The sequence below is a fragment of the Canis lupus genome, chromosome 5, assembly GCF_003254725.2.
Source record: "Canis lupus dingo isolate Sandy chromosome 5, ASM325472v2, whole genome shotgun sequence".
In the NCBI taxonomy this organism is placed as follows: Eukaryota; Metazoa; Chordata; class Mammalia; order Carnivora; family Canidae; genus Canis; species Canis lupus.
The window spans coordinates 32,151,340-32,168,854 of record NC_064247.1 but is presented as its reverse complement, the minus strand read 5'-3'; the positions used below and the strand labels follow the sequence as shown (position 1 = coordinate 32,168,854).

At 58.3% G+C, this 17,515-nt stretch overlaps 3 protein-coding genes across 14 annotated transcripts; all 3 read right to left on the bottom strand.

Annotated features, from left to right (window-relative positions):
• Positions 1-1,218: 1,218 nt before the first annotated feature.
• Positions 1,219-7,033, bottom strand: BCL6B (BCL6B transcription repressor). Of its 2 annotated transcripts, none has more exons than XM_025428653.3 (9): positions 6,941-7,033; positions 6,241-6,431; positions 5,643-5,864; positions 5,178-5,531; positions 4,820-4,944; positions 4,079-4,243; positions 3,865-3,995; positions 3,633-3,770; positions 1,219-3,318 (listed from the first exon to the last, which is right to left on the bottom strand). In XM_025428653.3, the coding sequence occupies exons 2-9, from the start codon at positions 6,417-6,419 to the stop codon at positions 3,202-3,204; spliced, it is 1,431 nt and encodes a 476-aa protein (XP_025284438.1). In that variant the 5' UTR covers positions 6,420-6,431; positions 6,941-7,033; the 3' UTR covers positions 1,219-3,201. The 2 variants fall into 2 exon arrangements, with proteins under 2 accessions (XP_025284438.1, XP_025284439.1); XM_025428654.3 differs by having other exon boundaries at positions 6,885-6,987.
• A 5,658-nt stretch (positions 7,034-12,691) lies between these two features.
• Positions 12,692-15,598, bottom strand: C5H17orf49 (chromosome 5 C17orf49 homolog). 10 transcript variants are annotated; one of them, XM_035716423.2, is made up of 6 exons: positions 15,382-15,598; positions 15,097-15,191; positions 14,446-14,547; positions 13,618-13,808; positions 13,272-13,376; positions 12,692-12,955 (listed from the first exon to the last, which is right to left on the bottom strand). In XM_035716423.2, exons 1-6 carry the CDS (start codon positions 15,400-15,402, stop codon positions 12,951-12,953), a joined length of 519 nt encoding a protein of 172 aa, XP_035572316.1. In that variant the 5' UTR covers positions 15,403-15,598; the 3' UTR covers positions 12,692-12,950. The 10 variants fall into 10 exon arrangements, with proteins under 10 accessions (XP_035572316.1, XP_025284441.1, XP_048966087.1 ...); XM_025428656.3 differs by having other exon boundaries at positions 12,692-12,959; positions 13,579-13,808; positions 15,382-15,540; XM_049110130.1 differs by having other exon boundaries at positions 13,579-13,808; positions 15,382-15,540.
• Positions 15,599-15,738: 140 nt separating this feature from the next.
• Positions 15,739-17,473, bottom strand: RNASEK (ribonuclease K). 2 transcript variants are annotated; one of them, XM_025428779.3, is made up of 3 exons: positions 17,249-17,473; positions 16,486-16,562; positions 15,739-16,081 (listed from the first exon to the last, which is right to left on the bottom strand). In XM_025428779.3, the coding sequence occupies exons 1-3, from the start codon at positions 17,324-17,326 to the stop codon at positions 15,940-15,942; spliced, it is 297 nt and encodes a 98-aa protein (XP_025284564.2). In that variant the 5' UTR covers positions 17,327-17,473; the 3' UTR covers positions 15,739-15,939. The 2 variants fall into 2 exon arrangements, with proteins under 2 accessions (XP_025284564.2, XP_048966090.1); XM_049110133.1 differs by lacking the exon at positions 15,739-16,081 and adding an exon at positions 16,667-16,788 and having other exon boundaries at positions 16,481-16,562; positions 17,253-17,462.
• Positions 17,474-17,515: the final 42 nt, after the last annotated feature.

Sequence of the window (17,515 nt, the reverse complement as noted above, 5' to 3'; positions counted from 1 at the left end):
GAACTGAGCCTTATAATTTTATATGTAGGAAATAACAAACTTTGTTAAGTGGACTTAAAACTTTGGCAGGTGGGAAATGTGCCAAGACTTAGAAATCAATGTGTCTGTTTAACCTAGTATAGCAGTGTGTCATCTTTAAGGGTCTCTAAGACATTGAACCTCTCAGCTGGTTTTCCTAACTGTAAATTTGGTGATAATAATAGTACCTACTTTTGAGGGTTGTCAGGGAGAATCGAATTAGAAACCCTATGCACTAGAATGCTTCATTCAGGACCTGACAGGTAGGAGGGGATACATAAGATTAGCAGGCCTCATTTTCAACAGGGCATAAGCTGCTGTTTCTTTCTTCTTTCTTTCTTTCTTTCTTTCTTTCTTTCTTTCTTTCTTTCTTTCTTTCTTTCTTTCTTTCTTTCTCTTTCTTTCTTCCTTTCTTTCTTTCTTTCTTTCTTTCTTTCTTTCTTTCTTTCTTCCTTTCTTTTTACTTAAAAAAAATCTCTAATCTAGGTCATGAGTTTTAAGATGGAGAAACACAACCACAAATGTCGAAAGGAACCGCAGACCATGTTAATGGACTTATTTCACAGATGAAGAATTTAAGCCCAAAAGGGAGGTAACTTAACAGAATTAGTGACCCTCTGCCCACGGGCAGAACAGAGTTCCACACCCAAGACACACATGGGACAGGGAAAGGGTGCAAGAGAAGCATGCCTTGGGCACTGGATAGATTCTAAGGTTCCACTGCTGGGGGAGGAGTAGAGCTAGCTGTTGGCTCTAACCACATATATCAACCTTCTCACTGCCACCTGCACACTTTCCTGTCCTCAGGGGACCTAAGTCCTATCCATTTTCCTTGGTGGTGGTGGTAGGCAGTGTCCCAAGCATTATGATCCCCAGCACAGATGCATCCCCCAGCCTCTTGATATTATTAGTGCCTTCCTGGTTTCTCCCTGCTGCCTCCACACCTCAGGCAGGAAGTGACTTCAGAGCAGCAGGATGCAGGTGGCTCCGGAGAAACTTCATGAAGTCACTGGTTCCTACACAATGAGCCGGAAGGCAAGGGTAGGGAAGGGGGAGAACAGGGCCATTGAAAGTGTCAGATGGGATAGGGTGGTCAAATGGGCACAGAACACAAGATGGAATCCAGGAGGAATGAAACCCTTTTTCCCCCATTTCACTCCATTCCCAAATCCTCCCAGACAAGAACCTGGACACAGCAGGTAGCACAGAGAGACTTCTTTATTCCAAGATTCTGATCTGGCAAGATCTAACATTTCTACCCCTTGGCGCTCTACACCTGCCCATCTAATTGGGAAACAAAACAAAACAAAACAAAACCAAAAAAAAAAAAAGGTTCCTTCTCACAGCTCTCTTCTGCTTTCCCTGCTTCAATCCTGCAGTGGACAGGAAGGAGGAATGATAAAGAAAAGTTGTTTTCTCACTTGTCCTCAAGTGGCAGCCATTGGTCCTGACCTATCTTGAGGAAGCCCCACGGGACACAATTCAAAGTGCTCTCTAACCTCCACCCAAAACCCACAATCAAACAGCTCCCAAGGCAACAGGAGAAGGACTGTAAACCGAGGTTTCTGAGTATCATCTCACATTCCAGACATTCCATCTAATTAAGAAGCAATCCCATTCCCAACTTTCTACCTACTTGGCCTATACCAAAGACCATGTCCCCTCAACCAACCTCTTAGTCCTACCCAGATACTTGGTCAGCCAGAAGGCTCATCAGTCAATTACTCTTTTCAATCTTTTAAATACCTAATCCCAACAGTAATCCCAGTCATAATCCCAAACTACAGCGAATCTGGAATGGAACTCAGCCCCTTTTGTCTCCCTGTGGAAGGTTCTAGTGCATTCCAGACAGGAATGCAGTGATGGTTAGGCCAGGTCACAGACTTCGCTTTTCTAAGGTAAGAAAGTTACCAAGCACCTGTGACTTCTAGAGGCAAAGAAGTTTCTGGAATTCCGACACTTGCCAGAAGATGTCTAAAAACCCATTAAAGGAAGAAGGGGCTTCTCTCAGGTAGAGAGAACCCCAAGGAATATGTGAACCCAGACACTGCTACAGTAAAGGACTGGTCATGACTCTCTATCTTCTAGTCAAGATAGAGTTTAATTCTTGCATCGGTCATACCATTCTGGGCAGAATCAGAAAGGGTTGAGTCATCTCTGATAAGGAAGGGATCAACCCAGTGCTGGGAACAGGCCCCACTGGGAGGATCCTGGGCTCGATGAAAGCCCAATCATGACAGATTGACACAATAGAGCCAATCCTAGGTGACCAGACTCACAGGACAGTTGGGGCCATAAGAGAAAGCCCCTACAATCATCCCTCCAGTTCCAAGATTGCCAAAGCCCTTACATCAATGGCCCCCAGAAACACTTCTTACTTCCATTTCTGGCTCACCAAAAACGTTCCTCTAAGTCTTGGAACCAGAGGAAAGTCTATATGCAGTTCTAGCTCGCTAGAGAACCTACAATATCCAGAATATCGAAGAGGGTTCCTGACCCACTTCCAGAACCCCGCATGTCCACAGAGCTGCCCCTAGAACAAATAAGGTTCCAGACCTAGGATTTCGAGGGACAAGACAGAGGGACCCTTTCTCTGTTTTAAACAAACCAACAAGCAGACACACACAGGAGAAACAACAATTTTAAAGATACAAGTTATGACAATAGTACACATAAAATAGTCAAGCCAAAGGAGACAGCCAAGTGCTAATCTCTGCCAGCAGAGCTATGTGTGACCTCACCTACAGTGCCTCAGGTCACTTTTGGTCACACTTGTAGAGGAGGGAAGTGGGGAATGCAATAGAGTGAAGGCCCTGGTGCCACCCACAGGCCTCAATAAATTATATTTACAGATAAACCAAATGAGAAGGGGAGGGCTGCAGGTGGAGGACTATTACCCCCCCACTGCCAGTCTCTCCCCGCCCCCAGCTCCCAGCTGGCTGTCTCCTCCAGAAACCATTTTGATCGTGGGGAAGAGGTTTTGACCAGCAAAACAGAGGCAGATCAAGCCGAGATCTGCCACCCCCGCTCTCCCCAGTGATAACCGAAGGTGGTGGTGGCAGTTTCTGATACTGGAGGGGCCTTGCACACCCAAGCCCGAGGGGGAAGCCAGCCGTGAGCCCGCGGCCGTCCCGGCTTCCGGGAAGCGATTGGGATCCGGGTGGGATCCGGGCCGGCGCTCAGCTAGAGGCCCCCCAGAATGTGGTACTGCACTTTGGTGTTGGTAGCAGCTCCGTGCTTCTGGCGCAGATGCAGGCGCAGCTGACTCTTGTGCCGGAAATGAAGGCCGCAGGCCTCGCACTGTGGGAGGACAAGTGAGGACAGCCGGGTCAGCTCCCTACCCCCCGCGCGAGGACTCCGATGCGCAAGTGCCCAACCCTTGGCAGAAGAGAAGCCCACGACCCCGGCGTCTTCCCGGATCCCCGGGCGGAGGCAAAGGACAGAGGCCCCGCCCTCTTCAGCGAAGTTTCCTCCCTCTCTGGCTGGTCCCGGAGCCTCACTTCGGTGCGCGGGCTCCCCTACGCGCGGCCCCGCCCCTTCTCCCCCCGGGCTCCGCCCACTCCGAGGAGCTCTCAGAGCCCCGCCCCCAGGTGGCCACCCGCGCAGGTACTCACGTGGTACGGCTTCTCTCCTGTGTGGATGCGAACGTGGCTCTTAAGGGTCTGTAGGTGGCGGAAGCGAGTGCCGCAGGTAGGGCAAGGATAGGGCTTCTCCCCGGTGTGGATGAGCACGTGCGCGCGCAGGTGCGCGACCTGGGAAGCAGGGCGACCTCAGAGAGCGCCCCGACGGCCCGCCCCGCCCTCCTGCAAATCTGCCTCGGAGCGGGCTGGGAGACGGGTTGCGTACCTGCACAAAGCGTGAGCCGCACGTCTCACACTTATAGGGCTTCTCTCCCGAATGGATGCGACTATGGGTTTTCAGGTTGGCCGGCCGGTTAAAGCGGGCTCCGCAGATGGAACAATGGTAGGGCTTCTCTCCTGGAGGCAGGGTGGAAGGGAGGTCAGGGACTCCGCCCCAGGACACCTGCAGGCAGGAAGGCCAGGGCCCCCTCCTCCCTTACCTGTGTGCACCGTGCGGTGACTGGCCAGGTTGCCTTTGTAGCGGAAGGCAGATCGGCAGAGCTGACACTTGTAGGGCTTGTCCTCATCACCAGGAGCCAAGGGGTCCAGCCCCGATGAGCACCCAGCCACAGCCTCACAGTTCTGGCAGCTGAAAAATTCACTTCCTGGGAGCAGGGATGGGTAATGGCGATTCCAGTGAATCCTCAAACCACATTGGAGATGGATTTTCTTTTTCCCAGTTTACTGCTAAGGTTCCTGGAGTTCATCTGACTTACTCAAGGTTACATGGTTAATATGAGGACAAGCCAAGATCCGACCTCATGTCTGTCTGACTGCGGAATACTCTGCTAATCTCTTCAATAGTGGTGGTGGTAGGTGCAGGCCCCAATTACTGGGTGGAAGTTTCTGTTTCTGTGTCCTCTCTTGGACTACTACTCTGCTTCACAGCTTGCCGGAGAGGCCCTGCCGAGTCCTGGGCCCAGCACTCAGCCCTGATGGGCAGAGGCCAGGAGTTCCCAGGCTTTGCTGCTCAGGGAAAGCTTTAAAAAATACCAATTCCTGGCTCCCACTTCTAGACATTTTGATCTGTGGGGTGTGACCTGGGCAATGGCAGTTTTAAAAGCTCCCCAGGTGATTCCAATTTGCAGTAACTGGGACAGGCCTTTGCTTTTGGCCCAAACACTCGCCTGGAGCAGCCCCAGAAGAAAAGCCAAGGAGGAGGTAAAAGGAAGGGCTCTTACCTGGTGGTGGACAAGCCTGTCCAGAGTGTGATCCAGTGGTTTCTTGAGCTGGGGCTGTGAGGAGATGCGGGGTATTGACTGGAGCCCCACATTTGAACTGTCCTGTGACAGCAGTTGGAGAGAGCCTAGGCAGGTGGCAAGCCCAGAGAAAAAGGTTAGGAGAGATTTTGTGGAGGGAGGGTCTCACCTGGAGGACTTAGAGCCAAAGACCTTCCCCTGGAGGTGAGCCATACTGACCAGTGAGCCAAATCTAATTGTGCTGCCCCCTCACTCCCTGCTGCTGACCACCCAGGCGCAACGGCTCTGCCTCCTAGCTGAGGTTGGCCTCTACAAATTCCTGAGGTTCCAGGTTCTGTACCTGCTCTGGGGACCAGGAATGGGTCCTTCTTCACTGCCGCTGCCACTGCTGCTGGAAGCCTCGTCTCCACTGGGGAGCCGGGCTTGGGGGCAGAGTTGACCAGAATTCCTCTCCCCGGCCAGGCTCCCTGCTTGGGAGGCCTGAGAGTTTAGCACGATGAACTTGTACTTTTTCCAGTTGCAGGCCTTGGGGTCTGGGCTGCCTGGACTGGGGGGGCCTTGACTGCAGCTGCGAGACTCAGTAGGTGGATCTGGGTGCCCTTCGGAGCGCCTGGGACTGCCTGGCGGAGGTTCTGTCGGGGGTGTGGGGGGTTCCGCCTCCAAAGGTCGCAGAGAGATGCCCAGAGGTTCGTAGCTGGGACAAGTGCGATGGATGTTAGTGCTTTTTCCTAAAATTGGCCTCTGCCCTTGACACCTGGGATGCCACCTCACCCAACAGAGGACTCCGAAGCTGGGGCTCTCTCACCTGGCCTGGATGAAGCGGTGGCAGGCCTGGACCACGTGTTCCATCTGCAAGTAGGTGGCAGCCGCCAAGACGGCTGGTGCAGTGGCTGGAGAGAGGCGCAGGCGTGAAGTGTACATGAAGTCCAGAAGAGGAGCGAAGCCTCCGGCTTCTGGGCCCGCAGGCAGGGAGAGCACATCCACCCCCACTCCAGCACGGCCTCGGAAAATTGAATAAAAGAAGCCGCTGGAAAGAGGGCAGATAGGCTACTTTAGGGCCTGGGTAACCCAGGGAGACACGTGCCACCGTAGAAAGCCCCACCTCCCCCCCAATTCCCTGAGGGGCTCAACCTCCTCTGGCCTCTTTATTTATTTATTTTTTTAAAAGATTTTGTTTATTCATGAGTGACACAGAGAAAGAGGTTCCCTGCAGGGAGCCTGATGGGGGACTCCGTTCCAGGACCCCAGGATCACGACCTGAGGCAAAGGCAGATGCTCAACAATCCAGGTGCCCCAGTCTCCTGCTTCTGGAAGGCTTGGCTTGGGATCCCCTGCCAAAGACCTTCTGGCTCCACCCCTCTCCCTTCGGATCCCGCGCCACCCCCCTGAGTTACCCCTCCAACCTGCAGGCGATCAGAACCGCCTTGTGAGCTCGAAGGGGTTGCCCGCCAACCAGCAGCGTGACGTCAGTGAGGATCCCGCGGAGGCGCAGCTCGTTCAGGTTGCCGAGCACGTCGGAGGAGTGGCGAGTGAACTCGCGGACGTAGCCCAGCGCGCCCTCGGGGGTGGCGGTGGAACCCATCGCGACGCAGGCCTGCGGGCGCCCAGGGACCCAGGCGGGGCTCAGACGCCTTCCCTCCGCAGTTCGCCCCGCCTCTGCTGCAGGGCAGCGGGAGCCGAGCCCCCCACCCGCCCGGAACCGTCTAATTCTTAATGCGCTGGGCTCCCCGGAGCTAGTTCCCCCCCACCTGAGACCCCTCCAGGGTGCCTGGCGCGAGTTGGACGCTCCCAGGCCGCGGCGTCGACGCCCAGCGTAGGCAATCGGCCAGCAGCGCCCTCGGTTTGCAGCGCTCGGTGCCCGTGCAACACCCCGCTCCCCTCGGCCTCGCCGGGCGCGCGAATCTCGAGTGAGCCACCTGCCCGGACACCTCGGACGGCCTGCGGTCCGCACCCCTCCAAACCCCAACCGAACCACCGAATTCCGCTACTGTCTGGTCCCGGACCCCCTCGTCTGGAACCTCATAACTGATCTCAGTCTTCCTCTCACCAGCAACCCCTTCTTGGGGACCCAGGAGCCCGGCTCCCTCAGTCCACGGTCCTTACCCCTGTCCTGCAGGGGCTGCGGCTGCTCTTCTCAGGGGGGCGGGGTCTCTCTCCCCTGTTGGACTCCGCGCCTTTATCTGGCCGGGATGGCGGGGGCGGGGGTGGAGGTGGGGTGAACGCCTGGGTCTGTATCCTTCCTTCCTCCCGCGCTCTCCAGATGGCGAGCCCGGGGCGGGGTCTCCGGCCCGAGGGCGGGACCTCAGGGACGCCGGGTGGTCGTCACATCGGGGGTCTTGGGCCTCTGAACGTGGGACCGGGGATGGGACTCCGGAATTGGGGATATCGAGATTGGACAATGTGGGTGACCCCGGGTCGTCGAGGGGGCCTGGGGCAAGCGAAAAGCGGTGTTATTGGCTTTTGGAAAGGGGGTGCCTGTGACCTGGAGAGTAAATGGAGCACAAGTCCCCCTTCCGACGTACGGTATCGAGGGACTTAGAGGAGAGCTCAGCGAGACGCCAGGTTTGGGGAGGCCACGGTGGACTCGCGTGGGGGCTCAGATGGCGGGAGGGTGCGGTGTGAATGACAGGCTCCTGCAGCAGGGCCTACCAAAAGGGGGGCTCGGATCGGGCGGGACCTGGAGGGGACGGATGTGATTTCTAGCTCGTTTCCTTCCATTGTCATGCGACCGGACGGCTCCGCCAGCTGCTTCCCCTCGAGGAGGTGGGGAAAGCCCCGGGTGGGGGGTGGGGGTCGGGAGAAGCGCAGGAGACCCGGGCGTCGGGACTCTGGCTCCAGACTCCCTTCTGAATCCTTTTAGGGATCCAGAGAGCCAGCCTCCCGCCCAAAGGGCGCTCGCCCTCCCCCAGTGCCCGCTCACTAGGGCCTCGGGCCCCCGCCCGTCGGCTGCGCTCGGGGGCTGGCGGGGCGCCGGGGTCCAGCGCGGCAGGGAGGCGAACCCTGGCAATGTGTGACTCCTTCCACGAGGGGGCGGACGAGCTCTAGCCTCGCCTCGCGGTCTCCGCCCGGCCGGGGTCCACTCGGACCGGGGCGCAGGATCCACTAGGTCTGAGCGGCTGAAACCTTCGTCCTCCTCCCCTTTGCGCCGGGTCATGTTGTCCCTCGGCCTCCTTAGGAGGGGACGAAGGTTGGGCGAGGGGAGGGAGAGTTAGGCGACAGAGGACACTGTCCTCCGAGGCTGGGGTTCCTAATCTGGGGGTGAGAAATCCAGCGGGCTTCGGGAGCAAGGGAACTGGGGGAGGGGGGGTGGAGGGGAGACGGAGGGGAGACAAGGAGTGGGGTCTGAACCTTGGGAGCTCAGGCTTTTCTTTTTCTAATTAAGCTAGACACTATTAATCGGTCGGTAGAGTTGAATTTTTAGTGAACATTAATCCGAAAGTTGGGTGGGGTGGAAAAAGAAAGGAAAGAAGACTGGGAAGGTCTCCGGGTAAAAGCAAGGAGAGAGGGCAGGAGGGGCTGATAACCCTAATTTTAGGTTCCTGATCTGGGAGATAGGCACGGGTCTCACCCTCATATTTTGTCTGGGGAGAGTTGGGGGTGGCAATGTTTGGGGGGGGGTAGGGTGCAGAGCTATCAGTGTAGCTGCAAAGCCAGGCTGTGCATCTTGCACAGGCGCCCAGAAATGACCGCCCATCACCCATGGAGCTGTGCACCCAGGCCTGGGGTCCTCCTCTTCAGACTTGAGCATACCTTTATTTGGGTGCAGGCAAGAACTCTGAGGAACTGGGAATCCTGGATCACTAGGGATTCAGGACGGTGATGTGGCTTTGGCATGTAAGGGGTAATGGGGCGGTCTCTGCTCAGTTTGGAGGTGGGCGTCCACCTGGGGGGACTCCCTTTCCTATCAGGAGGGAGTTGATTTTGTGTTATGTGGTCGGTTGTGAGTGCATGCTTATTAGGGGATGTGGACTTAGTTTGATTGTTCTGGGCCCTGGGGGGGGGGGCGGGGGGAGAGGGCTGCATTCAGAAGGCCTGAGGTGAGTTTGAGGCGTGGAGCTGATTTTGCAGCTCTGTTAGTTTTGGGGATTCTGACACCCATAATTTGGAGACTGTCGTCTTGGAATATCAGGACATCCCACTTGGCGTCCTTGAGGTGGATGAGGGTTTTGTTTGGGGAATTCATAGCCTTTGGTGTCTATGGATAATCTGATTTCAAGTAGAATAGTCTTGCTGATTTTGGGGTGCAGTCTGTTTTGGGAAGCCATATATGCTTCAAGGTTCAGGTTAGATTTGGGGGAACGTGAAATTCAATTTGGAGGGTTTTTTGTTGTTGTTTTTTAAAAATTAGCTTGAGGTAGAACATAATAGGAACCTGGGAGCAAGTTTGAAGGCCTTCTGTGATTGTGGGTCATTGAGGCAGAGCAAAGCTTCATATTTGAATGTTGTGGAAACTTACTTTGAGGGGGGATAGACCGCTGTATGTGTAGATAGATAGCCATGAGGCTTTTTCCAGGGAAAGACACAAGGCAAGGGACCAAGGTAGGAGACTAAAGTTTTGGGGTGTCCTTATTTCGGGGTGTTTTGTCACTCTCTGGGTGTATTTGATGAAGGCGAAGTTGATTCGAGGGTTCACTTAATTCAGAGCATGATGCTGGTTTGAGGTGTCCTTTGCTTACAGCCAGCTCTCTCTCACCCCAGAGTCAAGAAATCTCTTTCTTGCCTGAACCCCCAAATACACCCAAGGACTTGAAGGGAGAAATCCGGAAAGGTAATGGGGGCAGCACATCTCCTCTTATTTCTCTGAGGCCTGGATGAATCTGAGGGAAAGAAGGTGGTTTCAGACTCCAAACCCCCATTTCTTAAGGGAGCACACCTCACTTTCCGGGAAAGGGGGGGGGGACATAGGGTGTCCCAGCTGTCAAGGAAAGACCCCAGACTAGGGTGGTGCTGTTAGAACTTGGGCGAGGGGAGGTGGTGGTGGGGTGCAAGGGGATGATTCATGTTCCCAGAGTTTCTAGGGTCAGAGCCCCAAACAGAAAGCGGCCAGAGGGCTGGGAATGCGGTCGAGGTGGGTGGGGGGAGGGGCTCCCCCACGGCCGCAGGGGCGAGGGGGTCAGCCGGGCCGGCCCTGCACGCCTGGGTCCCCGCTCCCTTCGGCTCTCCTCCCCTCTCTCCCTCCCACCGCCCACCCCCCCAACCCAAGGAAAAAAACCTGCCTGTGCAACAGCAATGGCAGATTCCAATCCTCCAGGCTTTCCTTAAACCACCACGGAGACCAGCGGGGGGGGTGGGGTGGGGGTGGGGGGGGAGGGGAGAATCGAGCTTTCCTGCTTCCCTAAGACTGGGGCTATGAGCTTGACCTCCTGGCCCCTAGCCCTTCGAGGAGTGGCCCCCCTCCCCGGTCTGGAAGCCAGGTTTCCTGGACCCCAGCCCCCGAGCGGGGGGGCCTGGAGAGACGGGGAGGAGGAAGGAGGGAGTGACTTCCAAAATTGGCATCGGGACAGAGCAGGGCTGGCGGGAGGCAGGTGAAAGACAGAATTTTCCTGAAAAAACGGGGCTATCTGAGGACCCCAAATTTGGCATGCTAGTCCAGGACCGTCCTGCCAACATCCTAGATTTTTTTGGGATTTTTTGGGGCCCCCGGGACCCCTCTAGATGGGGTGAGGAATGTAGTGTTGGGGGAATCTGACTGGGGCATTGCAGCTGCCTCTCCCGCCGAGTTGGAGACGGATGGGCTGGGACGGGTTTGGGGGGGTGTCCCCAATTCTGACTGGGAATGGAGGAACCCCCTTCTGAGCTCTCTTGTGGGGGTCCTCCCTCCCTAGGGCACTCCCCACTCCCTGAGCCAGCCGAGAGGAAGGAGGCCAGCGATGCGACTGGGGCGGCTCCTTTCTCCTGCACCCCAAATGTGAGGGATGCACCCCAAATTTTGCTCCCTTCAAAATAGGGGACCAGGATCTCAGGGGAGAGTAGCTGAGGTAAGTGAGGAGGGAAGTGTCCCCTGTTTTCAGGAGAGACGTGGCGGTTGGGGGGGAGGTTTGGAGGTGCGTGCTGGGGTGGGGTTGGGCTTTGTCAGTCTTGGAACTGGGGGGATGATTGGAGAGGCTTTCCCCTGTGCCCCTAAACTTCAGTCCCCCAGATGGGAACCAAAGGCTGAGACCAGAAGGCCCCCCAGCACCCCCAGCTGTTAGCACAGTGTTTGATTTGTTTCACCCCCACAAAGGCTCTGCCGAGAATGGGAGCTGGGGGCAGTTGTTCAGTTTGGGGGTGATGGAGGCTGGAGTGAGGAGCAGGAGGCCTTGGCAGGATCTGGTGTGGGACAAATAGGGGTCTTGAGAGGGGTCTGGCATCCCCCGGGGCCTAAAAAGACTGCTTACACCCACCATCTTAGATCTTTCTGATTGCTAAGAGTTTTGGGGGGTGTGTCGGAAGGGGGGGTGGTAGCGGGTGGAATGGGATGTAGGGGGAAAACTTTTAGGTTTCAGAGGATGTTATTTTGATTTGTGGAAGGGATCCGAGCCCTTGGATTGTGCTTGGTGTGGGGTGCTTTTAAGAATCATGTCCTGGACAGGAGGGAAAGGCTGAGGGAAGGCCCTGGGTGGGGGTGGGGAGAGGCATGTTTGTCTCAGCTTAAACGTGGCTTTATGGGGTGGGCCCGCCTTCCTGGGCCTGGTGGATGGTCTGATGGGGGTCGTCGCAGGGGGCCGGGCGTGGGTCCTGGGGGGACAGTGGGGGCTGGGGACAGTGCTGGGGGTTGAGTACCTGGCCCCCAGGTCCAGACAGCCCTCTTCCTGGGCCCTGCTGCTCCCCTCTCTCTCTGGTCTCCATTTCCTGCCTTTGGCCTCCATCTTGTGGCAGGCCCAGGGCCCAGGGCGACTTCCGGCCCCCCTCTCCCTACCATGTTCCGGCCCCACCACCTCTGGATTGCCAACTCCCAACCCTGCTGTCCTTAGCCTTGTGTCTCTCCTTGCTTTCTCTTGGGTTCTGACCCAGGGTGGGGAGAGACGGACACAGGAAGCCTTGGGGCCCTGCCTCTGCTGAGTCGGGAGGCAGAATGTTGGCCCCCCACGATCATTCCCGGTTTCCTCTGCCTCCGACCCCACCCTAGGGATCCCCTGAGCAGAGTTCCTACAGAGGGAAGATGGTTCCAGTCTTATCACACTGCCAGCTCACTCCTTAGGCCTGTCTCCCTCCAGGTGCTTGTCAGCTCCTAGCCCTGGTTGCTTGCCCCCGCGCCTCCCGCCCGCCCCAACGCTTCTTGGGGCCATGTTTGCCTTCTAAACCTTCCCTAAGTCTCTGCTCTGGGTGTTGGGGGTCTTCCCAGCACCATCTTGTGCTCCCTTCCTCTCAGCCCACCCCAGTCCTGCTCCCGCCCCAGCAGCACACTGTGGTTTGTACGGTACTGTGGCCACGTCCAGACCACACTGTGGTGTTAGGGTGAGGGTGGGGGAGGCACCGCTGAGGCTTGGCCCTGAGAGGCTGCCCTGGAGAAGCAACACACAAAACATCTGGGCCTTTTTGTGAGGTGGTGGTGGTGGGGGGGGGGGGGGGTCGGGAAGCACTGGAAATAGCCCCTCTCAAGTCCCTAGCGCAGCCTCAGGAATACTGACTGCCAGAGATCTTGGGAGTTAGGTTCTGCTTTTGGAGAGCAAAGTAGAGTCTTTGTTGCCCACACCCAGCTCCCCTGGCTCTAGCAGCACAGAAATATTGGCACTGGGAAGAGAGTCTGCCAATATTGGCTGTGCTGCTCTAGGCAGGGTGGTGAGCACTGCGAGGAGGGGCCGAGCCCCTGGGGCTCAGGAGGGAGGCCGTCACCCACCACGCCCCAATAATGTTATGCCAAACACACCAGGCTGAGGGAACAATCTTTATTGTTTTCTGTATAAAAAAAAGTCTGTCAGTTGGAGGTCAGAGGGCTTGGGGGCCGATGCTCGCACAGAACTGCAAAGGTGTGCTGCCCCAGCAGCCTCTTGACCTTCTCTCGTGCAGACTTGCTCGGAGTCCTGGGCGATTCACAGGTCCAGAGGGAACAGTGACAGGGGTGAGAGGTGGAAGGCTCAGCGAGAGAGCAGAGGGGGGTCAGCAGAGGTCATGAGAAGGCCAGATTCCAGGGTCAAGCTGTCTGGAACAGGAAGCAAAATGGGCCGAGATGGAGCGAGCCCCAAGAATGTTGCCAAGACCACTCCTACCTCCCCAAAGTACCTGGCTCGTTGCTGACCCAATCCCCCCTGCACTGCATACCAGGGAACCTTCTCTTCCGAGACCTCTGTGCACAGGAGGGGGCTCCTATGGAGACTCTCCCCTGCTGTCCAAGTGAGCACCCCGCCCCCCCACAGCTAGCCTGGGAGTGGGAGAAAGACCCCTACCTTGGTCAAAGCTGAGTCTCCACCCCCCCTTTCAACTGGCCAGAGAGTGAGAGGAGGAGGACCCCTACCCTGGTCGAAGCTTAGTTTCTTGGTTGGAGGAGTTTCACCCAGCCCTTCAATATCCACCAGGTCGCTGTTGGCGTCCGAGTCATTCAGAGCACTGAGTGTCACATCTGGGGGGGTGGGGAGGTGGTAAGCTGGGCTTTAGATTCTCTGACTGCTCCCCAGCTTCCCAAAGCTTCAAGCCCCCACTCCCTCTGACAGCCCAGCAGCTGTCTGGGAACCCTGACAGGGAAAGGAAGAGATCTGTTCTTTGACCCAGCCCCCGATTCTCTCCCGAACCTGTGAACTTTTGAACCTTGGACAGGACCTTACCCCCATCCCCTGCCCCCGTGGCAGCTCTGCAGCCCTCACCAGCCTTCTGTTTCTTTATGGGGGGGCCCCCGGCCTCAGGGACACTGGTGCTGCTTGGTGGAGGGGCGGCTGGAGGAGGTGACAAGACACTGGATGGCACCTTCTTGGCCCCTTTCTTGGGTGACTCAGCTGGAAGAGGGATGCCAGAGTCTTCGTATACCTTGCGCTTCACTGTGGCCTTTATCTGAGCCCTGGAGAGACGAGAGTGGGTTAGGAAGAGAGTCCTCACAGCGACTTAGGGAAGGGTGGGGAGGGGCAGGGGCAATGGGCCACTCTGAAGGAATCCTGGGGAGCCCCTTCATGAGCATCACCGTCAGGGCCCCACCCCTTTGGCAGGGCTCTCAGTTTCCCCTGAAGCTTTGTGTACACTCAGAACGGACAGAATGTGATGAGTGGACTCCCTGAACCCATTGCCTCATTCTCTTCTGGGAGAGATGTGCAGATCTGGAAGGCCACCAGGTAAGCCCTGGTGAACTACAGGTAGACTGAGACTTAGGAGAAGATCCCGCTCAACTAGTTCAGAATCACAGCATCCCCAGAAACACCGCAGCAGAATCTCCAAGGAGCTGCATAAACCACCAGGGAACTCCCATCACAGAATTCAATTGTTGGGTATCTCGGGCAACCCCAAAATAAAATTCTTGGAAGGTCCCGGTTACCATAGCATTTCAGTAACTTCTGACCCACTCTTTTATTTTTTTAATCTTGGAGGAGATGCTAACAGAACTAGCAGCGAGGTAGAGTTGGGAGTTCTCAGGAAGAGATGGAAGGCGGGTGCGGAGGAAGAACGTGCCCACCCCCCTTCCTCTGCCGGCCACCCTCCCTCACACTGTCCGTTCCTTGATGACACAGCTGATGTGATTAAGATCGTCCCCAAACCGCTTCACGGCAGCCCTCAGCATCTCTATCTCCGTCTCCGTCCACTTGGCACTGTCAGAGAGGAGAGGGAACAGCGAAAGTGGGAAGAGGGGGGTGTGCGGCCAGCCCACAGGCTGTGCAGGCCACAGCAACCAGCCTCCACCCCCCAGACCCTGGGGCCCCTTCTATGGGTCCCTAAAGAGGGCTTCCTTGAAAAGAAAAGAAAAAAAAAGCTCTTAACGCCCGGTGGGAATCCTGAGGACCCCCAACCACACCTGTCCCGACAGCCACGTTATAACGAAGAAAGTCTCTCCCCCACCAGCGCGAAGCGGCTGCTGTCAGGGACCGCTGAAGGCAATCCAACCCGCGGGGGTCTTGCGGACAGAACCCGGTCGCGGTGCGCAGCGCCCGCAGCGGGGCGGAGCGGTGGCCCGGGTCCGGGTCCGGGTCCGGGGCGGGAGCCTCAGGCTGCCGGTGCATCCGTCGCGCCCTCCGCCGACAGGCACTTCTTCGCACCCACTCCGCGCAGTGCCAGGCGCAGGGCGCACTCCCACCTGCCCCTGCCCTAGGGCGAGCGTCCGCGTCAGTGACCGAATCCGCGGCCCGGCCCGGCTCACGTACCCCGCGGGGGAAGAGTCGGCTACGGGATGCAGCTGCATCGTCAGCTCCCCGAGCTTCGTGAAGGCGGCGCCCGCCGCCGAGAAGATCTCTCCGACCTGGGGGCGGGGCGGCGTCACGGGGGGCCGGCGCACACCCCCGCGCCGTCCCGCCCGGAGCCCCTGGCCCCACCCCGGCCGGCTCCCGCCCCTCACCCCGGGCGGAAGAGCCGGCGCCGCCGGCAGGGCGGGGGTTGGGGGCCGCCCTCCCGTGGCCGCCAGGGAGCGCTGTCCGCGAGCGAGGGCGAACCTTGGTGGACGCTGACGTCATGGCCCCGCGCGCCTCCCCACGGAGGAGACGCCGCCGCCGCCGCCGCCGCCGCCTCCTCGCCGGGGACCAGGGAGCCCGGCGACCGAGCGGCCCGGGGCCCACCGCAGGAAGTCCCGTCCCTCCCCGCAGCCGATTGGCTCCCTCGGCCGCTCCCCGCCTCCTCGCAGCGGGGACGGCGGCGGCGCCCGCCCAGCGAGGCCCGAGTGGAAGACCCCGCCTCACTTCCGGGCCGGCCTCACTCCACTTCCGTCGGCGGGTCGGGACTCGGAGGCCGGTCTGCAGCGCCCTCACCCTCCACCCGGTGCCCGTCCCAGTACCCAAGCACAGACACGCGGCTCAAGAGGGCAGCTTCGCTTTATTGTGGACGGACGGGGGACGGCCAGCCCCGGCCTCTCTCCGCGGGGGCCGGAGACCGGAGGACAAGGGGTTCAGTCTCGCCGCAGGGAAAGGGGATCCCACGGAGGGCGCCGGCATGGGGGCGGGTGGGTAGAGTCCTTAAATAGAGTCGGGAGCTGGACAGGCGAGACGCGACCGTGCCTAGCGCACCATGTATTCCTTGCGCTTGTTGAGCCGAACTTGGCAGAAAGAGAAGCCTCCGAGGAGGAGGTAAAGGCCCGCGGCGATGAAACAGTTGTAGCTGACTCGCTCGTAAAGGTCATATATTTTCTGAGGGTCTTTCCTGGGGGTGGGAATCAGGTAGACGAGTGTCAGAAGCATTCCTAGCGGCCAGCCTTTCCCGGGCACTGTGGCCAGGCACCATCCCAAGCGCTTGTACACCTATTATTCGAGCTTCCTCCTAACCCTATGGGGTGAGCTTTAAAGTTGCACCCACCAGGCGGCCCGGGGAAGTCAAGTAAACTACCGAGGAAGCCACATCTGGAGTGTTGGGTTTGGGGTGGCTGCTGAGGCCTGACTCCAAAGTGCGCTAAGGAGAAAAGCTCCCTGCACGCAGTTCTCCAGCCTCGAGGGGCCCGCAAGCATCCTGCCACCTGCAGTTACCTGCCACCTTGCACACCTGCCCTCCAGCCCCGCCTCTGCCACCTCGCAAACCTGCCCCCAGCTCCGTCTCTCCCACCTACTTACTCAAAATCTTTCTCGGTGAAAGGAACGTCCTCGATCAGCACAGCGGAATGGACGTTGAAAAAAATTCCGAGCATTATCTGCAAAGAGGTGACGGATAGGTTGATGAACGCAAGCACCTAACCTGGTCCGCCTCTAAACCCCTCCCACTTCTGTAGCCACAACATCTGGGTCTGGGAGCTACCAGAACGCGCTGGGGTTGGGGTGGCTGCTGCTGGAACCAGGATCAGGGCGTGAGCTGGTGCAAGGGCAGCAACAGTGAGCCACCCGATGATCCTCCTCTCCAGGGGCGTCATTGTCACGGGACTGGGAGGAAGCGGTCAGGGGAAATCAGCACTTCCTAGGATTTCTTCCTAGAGTGGGGCGGGTGATCCTGGGGAAACACGACCCCTCCCCCCACCAGATGCCCATTTGGGGAACAAGCGTTCCCTTTCCGCACTGCCCTCCACTCAGCGAAGGCATCGCTCGAGACCCCAGCTCTTCCTCCTCTAACGGGGGGGTGGGAGGGTGGGGAAGTGTCTCCAGGTTTACCAGCCGTGGTTCGGGCTCCAAGCTCCAGCTCCAGCTCCACACCCCCCCCCCCCTCCCCGCTCGAGTTCCCCATTTCTCAATCTCGGCTGTCTCGTTCCCCAGCGGCTAATCACCACCCCCCACCCCCGTCCAGACTGCCTGCTGCTTCCTAAGGCCCGCAGGCTCCCAGCCTTCCGGCCCCCGTCCCCGGGGCCCCCTCAGGCCCGGTCCGGCCCTCGCCGGGCGGTCCCCTCACCAACATGATCACTCCCCAGGCGCTGAGGACGATGCCGCAGGCGGCCAGCTTGGGCCCACAGCACAGGAGCGACGCCATGAAGAATGGGGCCGGGGATCGCCGAGCTGCGGACCGAGCAGGAAGGCGGCGAGAGGAAGGCCCGGACGCGCCAAGGAAGAGCGAGCTGGACTCCGGGTCTCGCGCCGCGGAGGACCGGCCGCCAGGAGCTCGGCCACGGGGGCGTGGCCTCCGGCCTCCACCATCGCGCCGGGGTGGGGGGCGCCGGGC